The following is an 18,490-nucleotide window of genomic DNA, read 5'->3' on the forward strand; positions in this document are numbered from 1 at the left end:
CTAAGGCGCCTTAAGAATCCCCCAGCCACCTAGAAAGGCCCCCCAGTGCTCACACAGCTTCCCACGATGCCTGCCTGCAGAAAGGTTATTACTGCAGACTGCAATTAATTTAAAAGAGTGCGGATTCTCTCATTTATCTTTCCTCATGCCTCGATGATAAGGCTCTCTGTGGGTGCACTGTTTCTACGTGCTCATCTGGCTGTGGGAGCCAGATAGAAGTCATTTCTACAACACTGTACAACACTTACTCCTCCTTTCTTCTTATCAAAGTTACTTCAAAGACATAAACCTTTCTTTCAATGGCCTTTGCTTCAGTTTGGTGACAATGGGATCTGCTTTCAGACTCTTCTTTTTCTTCGTTGGACTGATACCATAATCCACACACTCAAGACGTGGACAATCCATCGGTCTATCCCTGGGGTTTTGATGAAACAGGTGGCTGTTTTTTTGCAATGGCCACTGGTCCGCCATGACAGCTGTGTCCATCTGCTGGGACTCAGTCTGGAGGGAAATCGGCTAACTCAAAGACTGCCAACACAGCAGCCAGGGTCCAAACTGCCACCTTCAGCCAAGTTATTATACACACCTGTCTGACTGATTCTATGCTTGTCATTTGTTTCAAGGTGGCTTTATATATGGAAAAGAGACACAAACTTTAAAGGAAACAAGCTGATTTTTGTATGAGGAGTTTATATAACCAGTTTTATTATGATGTGAAATTCTAAATTTATTTTAGCACATGTAGAGTCGAACACTTATGGCCCTATTGCACACCTGGCACAGAGCATAGGTGTCTTTTCTCTTTTCCACCTGACACAGTTATGTCCAGCACTCGTGTTGTTTAGCAAATGAACTTGTGTTCCTTTTTGCACCTGGGGGGTTGTTTGTTTGAAAATGAGGAGTGGTCAGGTGCAAATCTGAGGACATACACCTGAAACCTGGTCTAAAATCTGATGTCTGTGGTGCAGTGTGTTCCTGATTTTTAGAGGATGCTATAAAAAGACAGACATATATCCAGTAAGCTAGTTCCACTAACACAAGATGTGCACCTTCTCCACAGTTTATTATCAGTTTATATAATTTTATTTGTAGGTCAATAAAATGAATTCAAATCTGCTAATAATTACAGAAGATATACTGTATCCACCATACATATCAGTATGATATGTATGGTGGTGATATCAGTGTATACCAAAGGTGACATTTTAAGTGTATGGTTTTTTATGCTGAACCAACAGATATACTTCAGCTTAAGTTTGTTTCTTTCTTCATCCTCATTCCCTAAAATCTGAAGTGTGTTTAAAGGACTGAAGTTTTAGGTCCAACCACAGTTACTTTAATGTTTTGCACTTAAGAAGAGTTTGCTTTTCGTGTTATTTCCAGCACTTTGTCAGGATTGTCTCAGGAATCCACCCTGCAAACCTGTCCTGAATCTAAAAGAATGAATTTGAATTTGAAAGTATAAGCCCCATAAAAAGGATCCATTTGTATTTAGTACACTACAAAGCTCACTGTCTGTTGTTAGGTCATTACAGTGCTGTTTGTAGCCCTCATAAAGGCACAAAGCTTGGCTTGACTCATACTGTCTAAAGCACCGTTGTACATATAGAGTAAATGTTATCAAAGAACTGACTTTCAGTTTGTCAGGGTACGCACAGGATCTTAAAAAGTATTAAAAGTTTATCAATCGATTTAGCAAAAAATAAAGGCTGTAAAAAGTATTGAATACTAGGGCTGAATGATTTGCAAAAATGATCTAATAGTAATTTTTTTCCCCCAATATTGCGATTGCGATTTAATATATGAATATTATTAGGTTCCTTAATCTTATTTATTTTTCAACAAATTCAAGGAATAAATCATTCCATATCATAACCTACAACCATCAAGAACACCCATCATACATTAAACTATTTTATTACAAAATTGATTTTCAGTTTTTCTTGGCGGAGAAGGCTCTGCTCAAAAGATGCTTCCTGGGATAGTCAAGCTGCATGCTTTGTCTTTGGAGGAATGTATAGCTAGAAAACCCCATATGGATGGATACAGTTATGACAATGTGTATTGAAAACAGTGAAATTATTTCAGACATAATTAATCCATAGCAGCATGTATCTGAATATGACGGTGCAACATGCTTTAAGCTATAAAGGAGGTGGCTGGGGTGGAGGAGGCAAAGCTTTCACCAGCAGCCGCATGGTGCATCAGCATTAATGCAAGCAGGGATTAGTGAGAAGTATAACATATTTAAATGGACCATAGTGTTGAGAGAAAGAGCTGTGATTGGCTGTGGGAGCTGGGAGGCGATAATTGGTATCAGCTGGCTATCAGCTGTTCTTGGCTGGGGGTATGACTTCTGTGAACTAACAGGGGAGAGCCAATTCTCTGGGTTTTTCAGTGGCCCAGGCTGGGGCAGGCCTGCTTGTTTCTACCATTGGGGGTACCACCATTGACAGGGATTTGACTTTCCATCAGTTTGACTAGACTGCCATTCAGCCAATTGTTGACTCAATCCAAATCAGCGAGTCATCAGTTTACAGATCTTTATGGACCTTAAAAGGCATGCTGTTTGAGTAAGTATGAATTAATGGTGCATCAAGGCAATCGGCACAAAAGAAACATCAACACTACTTTGAAATTTCCAATAGATGTACTGTTCAAAGAGAGAAAAAAAAGGTTTCCCCTCATTTATGCATATGTTTGCATATCTTATGGTGAATCCTTAAAATAATATTTGTTGGTATTATTCACGCTGTCATGTCACTGCACTTTTCTGAGTGTTATTGAACTCACAGACTCAGCCTCAGAGTGGGTACTCAAAGTACAAGGACACTGAGAAGCTTTAATTCTCATCTCAAACTGTGTGTATGTGGAATAAATTATATCCAACAAGATGACATAAATGGGTTGTTCTTGTTTTTAGAGTGTCATAAAAATTAAGAGGAACAAGCAAGTTTGACTTTAAACTGAACAAAACTACCAGCAGCTTTTCATCTGGGTCTCACTGTCTTTGTTTTTGTCAAAACAACATCACAGCCTTCAGAGACGTTCCTTTAATACTTGATTTGGCGGGCAGACTTAACACATGCATAGCTGATGTTGCAGATTACAGGCTGCGAAATATGAAGAATTAGACGGTTTGACTCATTAGAAAAAGCTGGAAATGCCACCAGTCGCTTCTTCTGGCAAACTGAAATGGATCGCTGTAGTTTGAAGCTTGGAGTTTCATTTGTTGGGCAGCCAGATGTGCTCATGTTGATATTCCAAAGATGCTTTCATCAAGGCTCAAGACTGCAGCATTTGCATGCAGCTCCAGTCCATTAGTAGAGCTTGGACTTAGTTAAATCTAATGGAGAAGCAATGCAGTCTTAAGAATTACTCTCAGATGTCTAGATAGCTTGATTGTAATACATTTATTGGATGCTGAAGTTCAAATGATCATAAGCTAAAAGATGGCGGTGTGTTACTTTAGCTCTGGGATGGCTGATGCTAAGAGTCATTCACTGTGTGAAAAGAGTACAAATGTGGATCAGTTCACGCAGTATTGCCAACTTTTAATTGCCACATGCTGGTTTGATGTAACACACGCTCTGCACTAATCCACTGTAAATACACTGTGAAAAGTAGAGCATGGCCCTCTCAAACACATGGCTGTATGGCAAAGATGAGAGGCCATCTGTCCCGTTGGCATGCAGAGGTAATGTCCAGGTAACCGTCAAATATAGATGGAGGAAAAAAACAGCAGTCACGCCTCTGTGGAAAATGATGAAGAAAATCAGGCTATGAAGGAATCTAAGGAGTGTAGAGACAGTAAATAGGAAACGAGCAGGGATAAGGCTTTGGCTTCAAAGATGGTGGAAATTATCATCAGAAAGCCCCAGTATAATCTTTTCTGAATAGAATTCTATTATAATGTGGCACCATGTGATAAATGCCGGAGCTGTCAGAAGCTAGCAAGCAGACTCAAATGAGCTCTTAAATAGTAATCAGGCAGCCTGTTAGCTGTTACACAAAGTGGAGAGCCCAACAATCACACTAAATGCTAGGGGTTGGAGTGTAGCCCCCACTGAGATGTAATAGAGCTTTATTAGATTCATTTTCTCTCTGCTAAAAATACATGCCTGATGCCAGTCTTTTGCTGTGTGTAAACACAGCCTGTGCCTGCAGGATAGGAAGAATTATTACATTTTCTACCTGTTTGCAACTCAATTTGTTGCAGATTTAACTGACTGCATTGATTAGGATCGGTTGGTGGGAGAAATCTGAATAAGGATGAGGAGGGATGCAACAGTTATTTGTATTCATCCTGGAATGGCACGGTTCGGACATCACGGTTCAGTCCACACAGTCACACAGAGTTTGAATGGAGATAAAAGGCAAAAACACAGTGTTCACACTGAATCCACACCCCATCAGGTGGCAGTAATGCTCATAACTGTTTGTTATTAAACAACGAACAGAGAAGAATCAAGCTCTGCAAAACCTACAAAGAAGAAAATGTACATGCAGTATATGCACTAGGTCAAAGACACGATGGAGCTACGAGATCTCCCGACTTATTATCCCTCTCCTCAACTTCTTTGTACTGTTTTAAAACACCTCTTGATTGTGAGGGTCAAAGACGTTATTGATGCCTACACATTTAAAGGTTACATTTGAATGAGCAATAATAGAGGGGCCTAAAAAATTTAAACCTAGTCACAATGTCCCTTCCTGTGTTTCCATAAACCAGTCTGTGGACCATTACTAACTCACATGAGCAAAGATTTAGCATGAATGTACAGGTCACAACTTGTCCACAAGAGCGTTTTGGAGTTGTTGGGTTGTGTATTTGATGAGTTTGATGAGGGACAGCCGGAATACCGTCTGCTTACATAGAGTTGGCACAGCAGGTCCGAACTCGGCAGTACCGATCTAAAAATAGCTTGCAACTGAAGGTAACGAACCTATTACTAAGACTATAGGAATTATGGCAATGGGCGAATTTGCCAAAATGTTGAAGTATCCCTTTAAAGTAAAGTTTCAGTAAGTGAGAGAGAGAGAGAGAGAGAGTGAGAGAGAGTGAGAGAGAGTGAGAGAGAGGAGGGTCGGGCGGACGTGAGCGAGCAAGAGAGAATAAAGCAACAGGCACTGATCTGAATCATCATTCACCTATCTCTGTTATATTTCCATGGTTGATATCCACGTGATAAAAGAGCAAACTTTGGTGTTTAAAGTGATGTTTCGGTGGTGAGCAAGCGAGGTGGAAGCAGCGGGAACTGTTTTGAATCATCAGTCACCTTGGACTGATACAAAATTTCACATGAAATTGAACCCTTTTCCTAAAAAAAATGGAATGAATAAAACAACAATTTTGGCATCAGTGTGCAGACATGATTGGAACAACTTGAAACTGGCTCATTGTGCAAAGGCCTTAGCACTCTGCATGCTGACCTGTGTACTGAAACACCTGCAGCAGCCTCTCAGTGCACAGGTCAGCACAGACACCAACGTGCTTTTACAAATCTATGATGTCGAGGTCAGTGAGAGAGCCCACTGGCTACAAGATTTTTAATAGATTAAATAACCTCCTTGATAGTCTATATGTGCTAAATGGAAAAGGTGCATCTGTCTGTGTGTGTGTGCTGAAACGCAGGCTCATCCTCATCATTAAACTGATATAAGCTACTGCATATATGGTCCTGTACAGTGGAAATGAATGCAAATAAGAATCGAGGCACTAAACAAAATAAATGGTGTAATTTTTTTGTCTGTAAGTTTTAATCCATGTTGTCTTGTTTACTTGCTTCATTGAGGATCTCTTGTGAGCTCTTCATCTCTTTGTTTTAACCAGCATATTATTGGTATTACTTAGTGCTGGATCCCTGAGTGATGTTCTGTTTGTTGTTGGTAGCTGGTGATGAAATCACAGAGGCTCTGGAGGGACTTGTATATGAGCAGCATGTTGTGGCATGCCATTCCCAAATGACTTCAGATGGAAATGGCAATGGGGTACTGCAGCCCCTACTCTCTAAATCTCTAATCAACACTTGGCAATTAAACACTGCTCTTTGGGGAATGGTTAATAAGAGGCCCAAAGCTGATTATTTGAGGGTGAAGAGACTCTAGAGATCTTTTGTTCTCTTTAGTCCCGCAGGCAGGAAGTTCAGAAAAACAATAAAAATGCATCAGAGGCAGACTATTTTTTACTTACTGGTTGTGGCTTTCATCCCAGGAGAGAAAGGAATGGATTAACACCATCAGAGAACATGTAAAAAAATGCAGTCTAGTGTCTTTCTTATCCATGCCATCGATTGTTTCTGTGTCAATCAATTTGGAGAGTTAGTGTGAAAAGGCGCAGGTTTCATCCAACAATAGAAATAACTTTGTTGTGCCTTGTAGATGTTAAGTCATACAATGAACCCAAGGACACAGCTGTCAACAAGTTGAGGAGCTTAAGTCTGATTGTGCCTTACAGTAAGAGTCGTTCTCATTAGCCGGGACCTGACGGATGGCATTAATCTAAACCCTGTTACATTCCCTTTTCCTCTCTGTCTGCCACACAACTTTCACTGTTGAGTCAACTACTGTTGACATGTGCCAGAGGTGCTCCATGAAGAAGCCGCTCTTTCAGGGAAGCCTAAAACCAGAGCCAAATCAAAGGTGCAACTGTTGTCAATATATTGTAGATTCATTGTCACTTACAGTTTGGTAGGATTGAATGCAATCATCTTTGCAGATGTGCAGAAAAACAGAAGGATTTCAATTCTAGCTGCTACTCTCCTTTTCTGCCTGCCTTTTGTCTTATCCGTGTTCACTTCCTTTCTCTTATTCTCTTTCCCATTTTCAGCCATTGTAGATAACCATTCATTAATAAGTCTGGGTCTGGTCAAGTAAATGGTGTGTTGATCTCTCTCTAATAAAGATTTGAACATTTATTTTCAGTCACAGGTGGGTGGGTACACTCTCCATGTCAGGTAGTACAGCCAATGAAAACTTGCTAAAAATAAACTGTATCAAAAAACTCTTGATTTTATTTTAAAAATATGTGTGGCCCCTTTCTTACAGGAGCAAAAGTAACAGTGTCTGTCTAATTATTTGCCTGTTTAATGTAAAATTGATTACAAATGTCAGGTGGCACAAGTAGTGTTTCAGGTATGTAAATATTTAGTGCTCTAAGAAAATTTACTTTACTTCTAATAAGGTAAAGGATTTATCCAATATTAAAAAAAAGACTGGTTAGAATCCTGCTTGGGTGAGCATGTACACTTTCCCTGTCAGGTAGTCAAGCTAAGGTAAAACAGCAAATTTTTGCAAAATTTTATTTTGTCAAATAATTCTTTATTTTATTTAAAAAATACAAGTGTCCACTTTCTAACTAGAACAATACCTGTTTAATTTTAAATTAGTTGCAAATGTCCAGTGGTGCAACCCCAATGAATGAAGCCTTATATGTCATTGACCCATGCATAATTTTGACAGCCTCAGAGCAGACAGAGCCTTGTAACCCTCCTGAGATCTTTGGGGGGATTGTTGCGTAGAACTGCTCTTTATTGAGGCACCATGAGATGACTTTTGTGTGAATTTGCTTTGCCGATTTATCAACATTGGTACTGGCAGAAATATACTGCTATCAGCAGATATAAAAATTTCTGCCGATATTTGCACCTGATATGCTGACCATACATGTAGGCATTATCATAGGTTGGCCTTAAATATTGCCAAAATGGACAACTGTACCATTAGGTTCAGGTGGTTGCCTAGGACGCCATGCACTTAAGGGGGCCCATTGTGAGTCCTGAACCCCCTTCCTTTCTATCAGGAAACACCCAATGTTTTGCATCTCTAATTTAAAGGAAAGGATGAAACTTTTTTTTAAGGGTGCTGTTTTAGCTTTGTGGCTGGAGCAGACATCTGTATACAGTGGCTTTAGTCCTTATTGCACTGGTTGCAGAACCGTTTCCCCGCCTTGGTATCATTTGGTGCATGTCTTTCCCCACTTTCTCTCCCCAAATGTCCTGTCTTTCTTACGCTGTCCTGTCCAAATAAAGGGGAAAAAAGCCCCAAATTCATATTTCCAAAAAAAAAAAAAAAGGATTGACCTAAAGACAGAGAGTATCAGATAAGTACTTAACTCACATTGCTAAGATGCTACAGGTATTTCACCAGGCTGACATTAGCAATAAAAAAAGCATTGATGAGAATGTCTATTTTGCTGAAAAAAGCAAGGAACTGTATTAGACAAAATCTGGTGCAGTTACATCACTGTGAGAAATAAAAAAATCAGTCTCCAAGTTATTGCTATTATCTTTGCACAGTACATTTCTGTCAAAAATGCCAAAATGATCCATTGAAAAGACATTTTAGTCTGGATCAAAGTGATGGGCCTACATTATTCTCCCTAGAGAAACGCTGCTAGCATGGCTTAAAACCTTGATACAGTTTCACACAAGTAGAGCATGTAATTGGTGCTTCCACAATTAGCAGGACTTATCCATGGCTAGTAGAATAATTAGCTGAATGATATGAGGTAGCTGTCATTTTATGAGAGCACCTGTCTCACTGTAGCATAATTCCTAATACAGTATATCAAGAGCTGCCCATGCGTGCTACTGCCAGTCCTGAATTCAGGGTGTTATGACCATTTCACAGCAGACTGAAGCTGTCCTTCAACACATACATCACAACCAAAGCTAGTGAATGCAAATGGAAAGACCTCAGTTAGCCTTTTTTCATGATCCATAGCCATGGACCAAAGAAAAAAACATGGGAGAAAAATGAATGTTTAGAAAGTATAATTAAGTGGCTGACATCTCTTTTAGGAGATGAATTATTCATTCATTTTGTTTGGTAAAAAAAAAAAAAAAATGATAATTTGCATCTGCTTGGAGGGCAGTATGAGAGAAGGGATTTTGGGAAAATATGAAAAACAGGATAAAAGAGAGGAAAAGAAAGAAAAGGAAAAGTGTGAGTGGGAAATAGACCAAAGAATGGCGGTGTGGAGAGAGATCCAAACTGAGAACGAGAGAGAAGGATTGGTGAAATGAAATATCATGCAGATGCAGTTCTGTATAGCTCTTTGTATACTATTGTGCAACACTTTCAAGGCAGTGAGAGTTATAGACTTTACTATAGCCTCTATATTAGTATGTACTTCAGATGCAGTGGCATAAAGGTTCATCAAGATAAGAGGTGCTACCTTACTAGTGCAGGTACACTGTAGGGTTGTCACTATACCAGAATTTATTTCTTCCACATAAGTAAAAAGTGAAATGATTTCCATACCTATTTTGATATCACTGCAAGAAAAGTAGAAGTCTGAGGCACCAGATAAAGGGTATATGTTGTTTTCTGTTTTTAGCAGTTGTAGGTAAACTTCTACACATTGTCTAGCATCGGCAATGCTTTGTTAAATTTTGACTGATTAATTTCTGTCCTTCATAACTATTTTATGAAGTTGATACAATTTTGGTACTTTTTGACACTGCTGATTGTTAACATGACAGAGACCCCCATTTTAAACATATGGTGTCAAAAAGGTACATGTGTACATTTTTATATAATAAATACACAGTACAACTTCATCATTATGAAGACAGTATTATTATACTTTGATAATGTCGTATCAAAGAATAATGGCCAGTACAGCACTGTTTTTATCAAATCAATTATGGTCAATATAATTTACCTTTAAACGACAAAAAATACAAAATACCTCTTTTATGTCAAAGGGAAAACAGAATTCTACAAAGTAATGTCTATTGAATGAAAATATGCAATGTAAAATAAGCAACTAAAATAAATAAATGTTCACCCCCTTCAGGTCAGTATTTAGTAGATGCACCTTTGGCTGTAATCACAGCACTGAGTCTGTGTGGATAGGTCTCAGTCAGGCTTGGAAACTGTACTTTTTCTCCCTTCTCTTGTAACACTACTTAAGCTCTGTCAGGTTTCACAGAGATCAGGCGTGAACAGCCTTTTTCAAGTCCAGCCACAAATTTGAGGTCTGGGCTTTGGCTCAGCCGTTGCAGAAAATTCACCTTGTTGTCTTTAAACCATTTCTGTCTAGCTTTCACTGTATGCCTCAGGCCATTGTCTTGCTGAAAACCATATTTTCGCTCAAGCCGTAGTTCTCTTGCAGACTGAATAAGATTGTCCTCCAAGATTTTCCCATTTGATACATTAATTTAACTCGCTACCCTTACAAGCCTTCCCACGCTGGCTGCGGAGGAGCATCCCCACAGCATGATGCTGCCACCACCGTGCTTCACTGTGGGGATGGTGCATTTGTGGTGACGTGTAGTGTGTGGTGTCCTCTAAACATAGCGACTTGTCTGATGTTGCCAAAAAGCACCATTTTGGTCTCTTCAGACTAGAGAACTTTCTTTCACTTGACCATGGAGTCTCCTACATGCCTTTTGGTACACTACATGACTGTAAACTCAGTCACTCAGTTTGTGAGGATGGCCTGATCAAGGCAGATTTACACATGTGCCATATTCCTTCCATGTCTTATTGGTGGATTAACTGAACATGAGGGGATGTTAATTTACCCAAAATAGTTGACTTTTTCAGTTTTTGACATTTCAGGTGTGTTTTAAGTGCTGTTTTTAGTGGAACTATGGTATTTCAGTGATTTGAAAATCAACGCTTCTTGTTTTATATCTACATTTCACACAGTTTTTTTTTTTTGTTTTTTTTTTACAAATGGGGTAATATTTCATATTATATTAATTTTCCAGAGGCTCACTGTTTGACTGGTAACTTCACTCTCTGTTGTCTGACAATTTATCTTTACTGCTTTACTAGAACTGTGTTCCTTTTATATATATTATAAATATTAGTTTGCTTTCCCTAATAAGCATACATATAAAACAGCATTCATCCTTATATCTGATACATTTGCAAAGAAATTATGTTTAGGATAAAATAGAGATCCCTAAGATTTTTAAACCCCACTTGAAAAATTTCTAAATCTACCTGCCTACTGTGGTTTTCAGAGTCCAGTGAAGGAGGCTCAGGATCACCTTCTTAATGCTGACGATGATTTGATTTAGCCGAGTATTACAGGAGAGCAGGGTTCCTCTCAGTGCCAGTGTGCAGCAATAAGATAATTTCCCATCACAGGGGGTGTTATCAGCCCATCACTGCATCAGGCGAGCACCCCTCCTCTCCCTCTTCCCTCAGTCGGTGAAACCCAGCAGTGATTATTTAGCATGAAGAGCCTTTGAATAAGACACTACTACTGAGCCTCCATGAAGTGCAGTTGTACTTATCACAATATAAAAGCACTACGGCATTATCTCTCTTTGTTCACTTGACTAATACCCTTTCATGCTGAATGAATCAAATTGTAACATGCTCCAAAGCTGAGGGTAAATGGTTCTATTACGTGTTGACAGTTTTTTTTTCTTTTAAATGAATATTTAAAAAAAAACACAAGATGAGAGACGTACTGAAGGAGATGATAATCCACGTCTTTGAAACAGAGTGCCATGGCGTGGCATGTCTAATGCGAGAGACGTAAAGACATTAGACAAGATGCAGAATGTGGGTTACACCTGTCATATTCACCGGGATATCACACACTGACAAGCCATCATATTGCAGCAATACTTCGTCTACAGCCAATGGGACTACAGTTGGGAGGCGTCTGTGATTGTTTTTCAGAGCTTTCTCTCTGTTTCTTTCTGAACAGAGGAGCAAAAGTTCCTCTCAGTGCAAGGATTCTATTTCATCATCAGATCAGTAAATGCTCAATTTTATGCCAAAGGGATTGTAGGGATAAAGACTCAAACCCTTACCCCATGACAGAGCTCATCCATCTCCCAACAGACGCACAGAGACTGGATATCTAAAAGCTTCTTTCTGTGTCTTATTCCTGCTTGTGCAAGCGTTTAATTTTCCAGGCCATTTTCCTCAGCACAGACACATATAAATAGTCAAATATTTCACTAGACACTCCTGAGAGGTGAGCTGAAATTGTCACTATATCATGATCAGTTTCTTTTTGCCTTCATAATAATTCACCTTTACTGCAGCATTATTGTTGACTTTTTCCACATGTGGAAGATAAACCCTTACACTTGCAGATGAACGCATACATGCTAGTATTTTCCATGCAAAAAATGCATCGAAAATCATGATTACAAGCTGTTTGCAGCTTATTCGTTACAGTCTCAGGAGCAGATTCATCAATATGCAAAGACTGTTTTCTTTGTTTGTGAGGGACTTGAAAGGCTCTGGTCAAACACAGAAAATCCATCTAATTTTGGCTCAGGATTGACCATGGAACAGTGTGATAGAGGGGGCTTTATAAAGCAGGATTAAAGCCTTGCAGGGTGTTGGCGGGTCATTGTGAGGGTAGGAGTTGTTACCTGCAGAGCCTTGTTGCCATCTGATCACATTCTTTACTTCAGTTTTCCTGCATGCTGCTAGATTGTTGTTGAATGTGTTTCTTTCTATTGTGACACCTTCTCTGATTTTCAGGAAGCCTGACAGCTCTCCTGTTTTCACACACACAAGGAAAATCTTACTTGCATGAGACAGCCGTCCTTATTTACTGTGCTGTATCTTGGAAAGACTGGCCTTTTGAAGATCTCCTGTAAGATTAATGGTGACTAGAGTATTGGAGCCAGATAACAAAGAGGGGGACATCTGAGGTCAGCCATGCTATTCAGTAGGAAGGCTATTGGCTGTGCAAAATGGTGATCAAAGGGCATCTCTACTGTGGCCCTATGAATGCTTAATGCTTTTTTCCTTTTTTCACTGAGGGTCAAGGATTTTACCTGTTATTATCCCAGAGGCACTTTCAGGGCGCTTTGATCAGCATCTCTGCACTGCTTACTGTAGAATCAATAAAAGGCTGTCTGATGCTCTTTTACCAACAACATAAAGACTGAAGGATACAGAAGCACACTGTAAACATACAGTCTATATGCTCTGTTCTAGTGTATGTGGGGTAGAAGGACAAATAAGGATTAAATAATACACATCAGCAGGACATAGTTTGTAATTTTGATGATGTTATTCACTGATTGCGACTATTGCATTGTTAGTCTATTGTTTTCAGCGATGCACTGATTATGAAAACTAGGACCGATATTGATCCTGTTTAGTCCTTTTTAGACTCACACTTTTAGGTCATTTTTGACCATGAAAACACCAAAGATTGAGGTTGTAACCCAGTTTTATATATTTTTAAAACCCAAGAATCAATCATGTTCCAGCTTATTGATACTGCTATCAAGTCTAATTGGTTCTGTGACATAATATTACTTTATATCACCACTGGTGCTAAATCATACATCCATCCTTGAAATTAAAGTTAAATGTGGTACCTTCAACTGTCTGCTTAAAGGAAAAAATACTCTTTGTTGTTTTCTTCCATTATCATTTTGGGGCGCAGGTTGCCTAGTGGTTAAGTTGTGTCCCATGTACTTGGACCGCCCAGGTTCAGCTCCGGCCTGTAGCTACTTTTCTGCATGTCTCTCCCCCACTCTCTCATCCCTGTTTCTGATTTTATCTACTGCTCTCCACTTGAGAAAAATAAAGTCACAAAAGCCTGAAAATAAGTTTTGTCATTTTGTCTTTTCAATGAACAATGGAAAAATATTGGTAGTGGCATCAGTAAGAACTTGGATCAATAAGGAAGAACTATAAGTGTGTCAATATCAATAAAGATAAGAAGAAAAAAAATCAGAGTTTGTCCAACAACAATTAAATGATTTTAGCTTTTAATGTTTGCTTTTAAACCTCTGAATGGCCTTGCTCCTTCCTGTTACCTGAGATTTTAACTGTTCATGAACATGGCAGGGCTTTGAGGTCATCCAACCAACTTTTGTTGGAAGTGCCCAGGCCTAAATATAAACACTGGGGTGACCAAGCCTTTTCAATTGCTGCACTCAGGCTGTGGAATAATCTCCCCTCTGAGATGTGTGTTATCTCTGACTTGGGCCTCTTAAAATTAAAACTTAAGACTTATTTATTCAGGATGGCTTTTAAAACCTAGTAGTGCGGTGGCTGTTTTATCCTTTTAGTCTATATTTATAAATGCTGTTTTTTTATTTTTATGGATTTGTTTTGTGCTGTGTTTTTAATGCGATTTGATTGGCTGTAAAGCACTCTGGTCAACTGTGGGGTACTGGAAAGTGTTATAAAAATAAAGTACATTTAAATTTACATTTTTACATGCCACATTATTTGGCATTGACAGATAGTTCAGGATCATATAAACAGAGAAAGAAATTAATTTAAAAAAAAACCTGCAGAAATGTTGGGACCTTCATTTTTAATTTTATTTTAGTGATTGATTGATTTTTCAAATGTTGTGTGTGTACGTACATTATTATTTCAAAAAATGAGAGATGAAATCATTAAACTTTGAAAATTCATAACAGCTAGTGATGGCCTAAGACTTTTATGCCAAAATATGAAAGAAACACATTTGCCGTCACTATTATTGTTGGTTTTAACACCCTGCCACACATCTTGTTTTCACATACAAAGAACAAATTCTTGCTATTGCACAAAAACAAATACATGTAACCACACAGACACCATCTGTGTTTCAAGAGTCTTATCCTGCTCTTACTTTTTTCTTTCATGTGTATTTCTTTGTTGTTCCCTGTGTTTTTTCTCTTTTGCTGGTTTAAAGCACAATTTTCAATTGTAATAACATCATACTTGTATTTGAACATACTTGCATCATCTTACTTCTTGCACACCACAACTTTTTTCCTGCACTGGAGCAGCCAAATACACACATTATTCAACACATTCATGTCCTTTTAGCATTTGTGTGACTTAACGATAATATAATAGATAATATAAATAGATGCCAGTTACTTCAATACTATACTAACAATAATATTTAATGCAAATTTATTTTGCTTTGGGAATGTTTCAGTGACATTTTGGATCTAGATTAGTCATAATATTTAGACCCTTTTAGACTTAAGTGAATTTCCAGAATACAAAACCAGCTAATAGATCAGGATTTCCTAAGCCCATGACCCCAAAGTAGGAATGGCTAAGACTGGAGACCCCAGCTATTCCTGAAATCACTTAAAATATAAAATGATGCACACAGTCACCAATAGGCCTTTCCTAACACTGACATAAGAACACTTCATTAAACAGAAAAGCCTATCAATTATGTTATTTAACACAGTAATTTACGGTAGGAAAGACTGAAGGCAAATCTCCATGTATAGATGGTCCTGTCACACTGAATGAACATACTAAATTTGATAATGCACAGTCGAGGTCTGTGTGTAACTTTAAAGAGCTGCAGACCACCACTTTAATGCTGTCATGTGCAAACTAACATTTTAAGGATATTTTTACTTTTATGTCAGCATATATCTCACTTAATGACTATGGATTTGTTTTAAATTGAATGCATTTTACGAATATATATTTAGGTATCTTGCCACTGCCCCCCTTTGATATGTCGCGACCCTCCTGGGGGCCCTGAACCCACTTGAGGAACCACCGTGACAGACCATTATCACACCACTCTCATTTTCATCAGTGTGTTGAAGGAACAGTACTGCAGTTAGGAATATTTGATCAGTGTGTTTCCCTGACCAAAGACTGTCAGAATGCTTTTTTGTTTTATCTTGTTAGCCTATTTTTTATCCTTCTTTTTCCTTTTGTGTCTGACTTCAGTGCCTGCCGTTCCCTGTTGCTGTGTTTGTCCTCCAACGCTGCAGCCCCTGACTAACGCCTTTTCTGTGTCCCTACAGTACAAACAGGTGGAGCAGTACATGTCCTTCCACAAGCTGCCAGCGGATATGAGGCAGAGAATCCATGACTACTATGAGCATCGTTACCAGGGCAAGATGTTTGACGAGGAGAGCATCTTGGGAGAGCTGAATGAGCCGCTGCGAGAGGTGATACAATTGCTCCTGTCTGCTGCATGACTTTTACCTTAGTTCAGTTTCTTCAGGCCAAACAAGAGTAAAACTGAGATGATTGCTGACACAGTATACGTTTTCCTGTTTGTACTGTAATATCCTTGTCTAAAAAGCCTGGCTCTTTTTGCTGTTCTTGCTAACTGCTCTCATTTTCGCTCACACACAGGAAATCATCAACTTCAACTGTCGAAAGCTGGTGGCGTCTATGCCTTTGTTTGCCAACGCGGACCCGAACTTTGTCACCTCTATGCTCACCAAGCTGAAGTTTGAGGTTTTCCAGCCGGGGGATTATATAATCAGGGAGGGCACCATCGGCAAAAAGATGTACTTCATACAACACGGGGTTGTCAGCGTGCTCACTAAAGGCAATAAAGAGACCAAGCTTTCAGATGGCTCCTACTTTGGAGGTAAGACAAGCTGGTGCTTGAAGCTGCAAGGTCACACATCTTTCTGAGCTGCTAAAATCTGCTCTGTTTTAATATTTATAATGTGTTCCTTCAGCACTTTAAGGAGTTGGCCAGGGTTTGAATTTTGATTTGTGAGGCAACAGCCCTTGGATAATGCTCTGATATTAGCTCATGATCATGCTCATGTTGTGCACTTCTTGTCACCTCACTTAAAATTCTGCTTCATGGTTTATGCAGGACTCTTCCCTTAATTCACATCATGAGCTGTCTCTTAAATGTAGGGCAAAAATCCAAATTAAGGAATCAGTGCCTGCTGTAGTGCTAATGGAGAAATACGCATTGGAAGGTCAGAGGAGTCATAAAGCTGTGAAATGCATCCTATAGAACTGCTTACAACTTGTAGGATAACCCAGAGTTGTTATGTACTTAACTCATGCTACGCTGTTAATCAGGGTCAGATGATGCGCACCCCTCTCATGGTCCCACAGAGTCTGTGACACATGTAGGAGACAATGCCGCCATACTGCCCTCACCAAATACCAATTAATTTGCCCAGTGACAGCGTATCATTTAGACTACACTGTTAAGTAATGAGAGATGGTGGCAAAGCATTTAACAGCACATGACCTGCCTGTGGAAGTTTAATTACGCCTTGCCTGCTCAAGTCTGTCTCCATGCCCTCTCTCCAGGGGGTTCCAGAGAAATAATGAAAAGATGGCAGGCAATCTATCTCTACACATGCCAAGACTAATCAACATTTTAGACAACATGGCTGCAGCTCTCTCCAGGGCCATGTTGTCTAAAATGTTGTCCAAAATGTTCCTTCCTTTGGTCCTTCCACAGCAAGGCAGAATTTAGAGTCAAAGAAAAAAAAAGCTCAGTGAGTTTGCAGGCCTGTGTTTAATAAATGCATCGTAGTAGTGGCACAGATTGTGTGACTGCTTGGACATTCTGCCACTTGAAGAAGCTGAGCTGAGTGTATTTTTAAAATGTGCATCCTAAATGCACCTTTCTTGAGTAAACATGAGTGTTATAAGCCACAGAGGTCTTTAGACAGAAGCTGCCCTGCTCACTTTAATCTTAAGCCTTGGATCTGTATTCATTTTCTCCTTTTGCGTATTATAAACTACATCATCCTGCGACTATTCCTGGTACTGCCCCTCCTATGAGGGGAAGGAGTAAGGGTGGGGGCTAGTGAGGTAAGCCTGGAGCCACTGGGAGTTTGTTACCAAACACGAGTTAGTCATTCATGAAATTAATTGGTGCAGGATGAGTGCAGTGAGGATGTGGCACATGTCTGAGTGTGGCTGTCACTATCAACAAGCAGGAAGTCAGAAGCATACTTTTTTGTTCAGTTATTTTTGTGTCCAGGGCCAATAAAAGGTAGTCATCCCCTTCTTTGTTTTAGCCTTTTACTGTTTTACAAATCAGTCAGGGTCAATATAATTTCTTGTTTGACCAAAAAAAAACAAAAACAAAACCTCTTTAATGTCAAATCGAAAACAGATTTAGACAAAATACTGTCAATTAAATTAAAAAATGTAAGGTAAAATAAGTGCACCCCTTTCAAGTCATATTTAGTAGAAGGACCTTTGGCTGCAATCACGGCACTTAGTCTAAAATTTTACTCTATTATATCTATATATTCTCTATTGCATTTGTTCCAAACCTGGGGTCTGGGACCCCTGGGGGGGGGGGGCACCAAAGATCTTAGGGGGGGTGAGAGGCTTTGTCTTTTCTAGGCTGCCAAAATTAGATTTTCAAATATTAATATTAAGAAAATTATGCATAGGCCTTTTAGGGCTTTATCAGTAAAACAATGAAAACCAATGTTGATTTTTGATGGCAATGTGTCACTTTTTCTTCTCTCGTGGGTCCTGGGGGGCCCCATTTTTCTTAGGTACATGTATGGGGGGCTCCAAGAAAATACAGTTGGGAAACATTGCTCTATTGGATTGATTTATGAAATCACTTCTTTTACTCTTCATATTTCTATTAAATTGGCATTATTTTGTAGAAATCTGTTCGTAAAAGAGGTTTTGGTCCAAAAAGCCAAATTATATTGCCCATGATTGATTTCTAAAATCAATAAAATGGTAAAATATGGACAGGGTTGAATATTTTTTATAGGCACTGTACATATTACATACAAAACATTCAGATCTGCACTGCATGGTTTACAGA

The 18,490-nt window shown here is 39.1% G+C and overlaps 1 protein-coding gene across 1 annotated transcript in view; it reads left to right on the forward strand.

Annotated features, from left to right (window-relative positions):
* Window positions 1-18,490, forward strand: part of hcn4 (hyperpolarization activated cyclic nucleotide-gated potassium channel 4) — a 103,110-nt gene that overhangs the window by 60,297 nt on the left and 24,323 nt on the right. Inside the window, exons 5-6 of the mRNA XM_041787009.1 lie at window positions 15,729-15,875; window positions 16,066-16,306. Of these exons, the coding sequence (XP_041642943.1) occupies window positions 15,729-15,875; window positions 16,066-16,306 (388 nt within the window). The remainder of the gene's footprint in view (window positions 1-15,728; window positions 15,876-16,065; window positions 16,307-18,490) is intronic.

This window comes from Cheilinus undulatus, linkage group 1 (genome assembly GCF_018320785.1).
Source record: "Cheilinus undulatus linkage group 1, ASM1832078v1, whole genome shotgun sequence".
In the NCBI taxonomy this organism is placed as follows: Eukaryota; Metazoa; Chordata; class Actinopteri; order Labriformes; family Labridae; genus Cheilinus; species Cheilinus undulatus.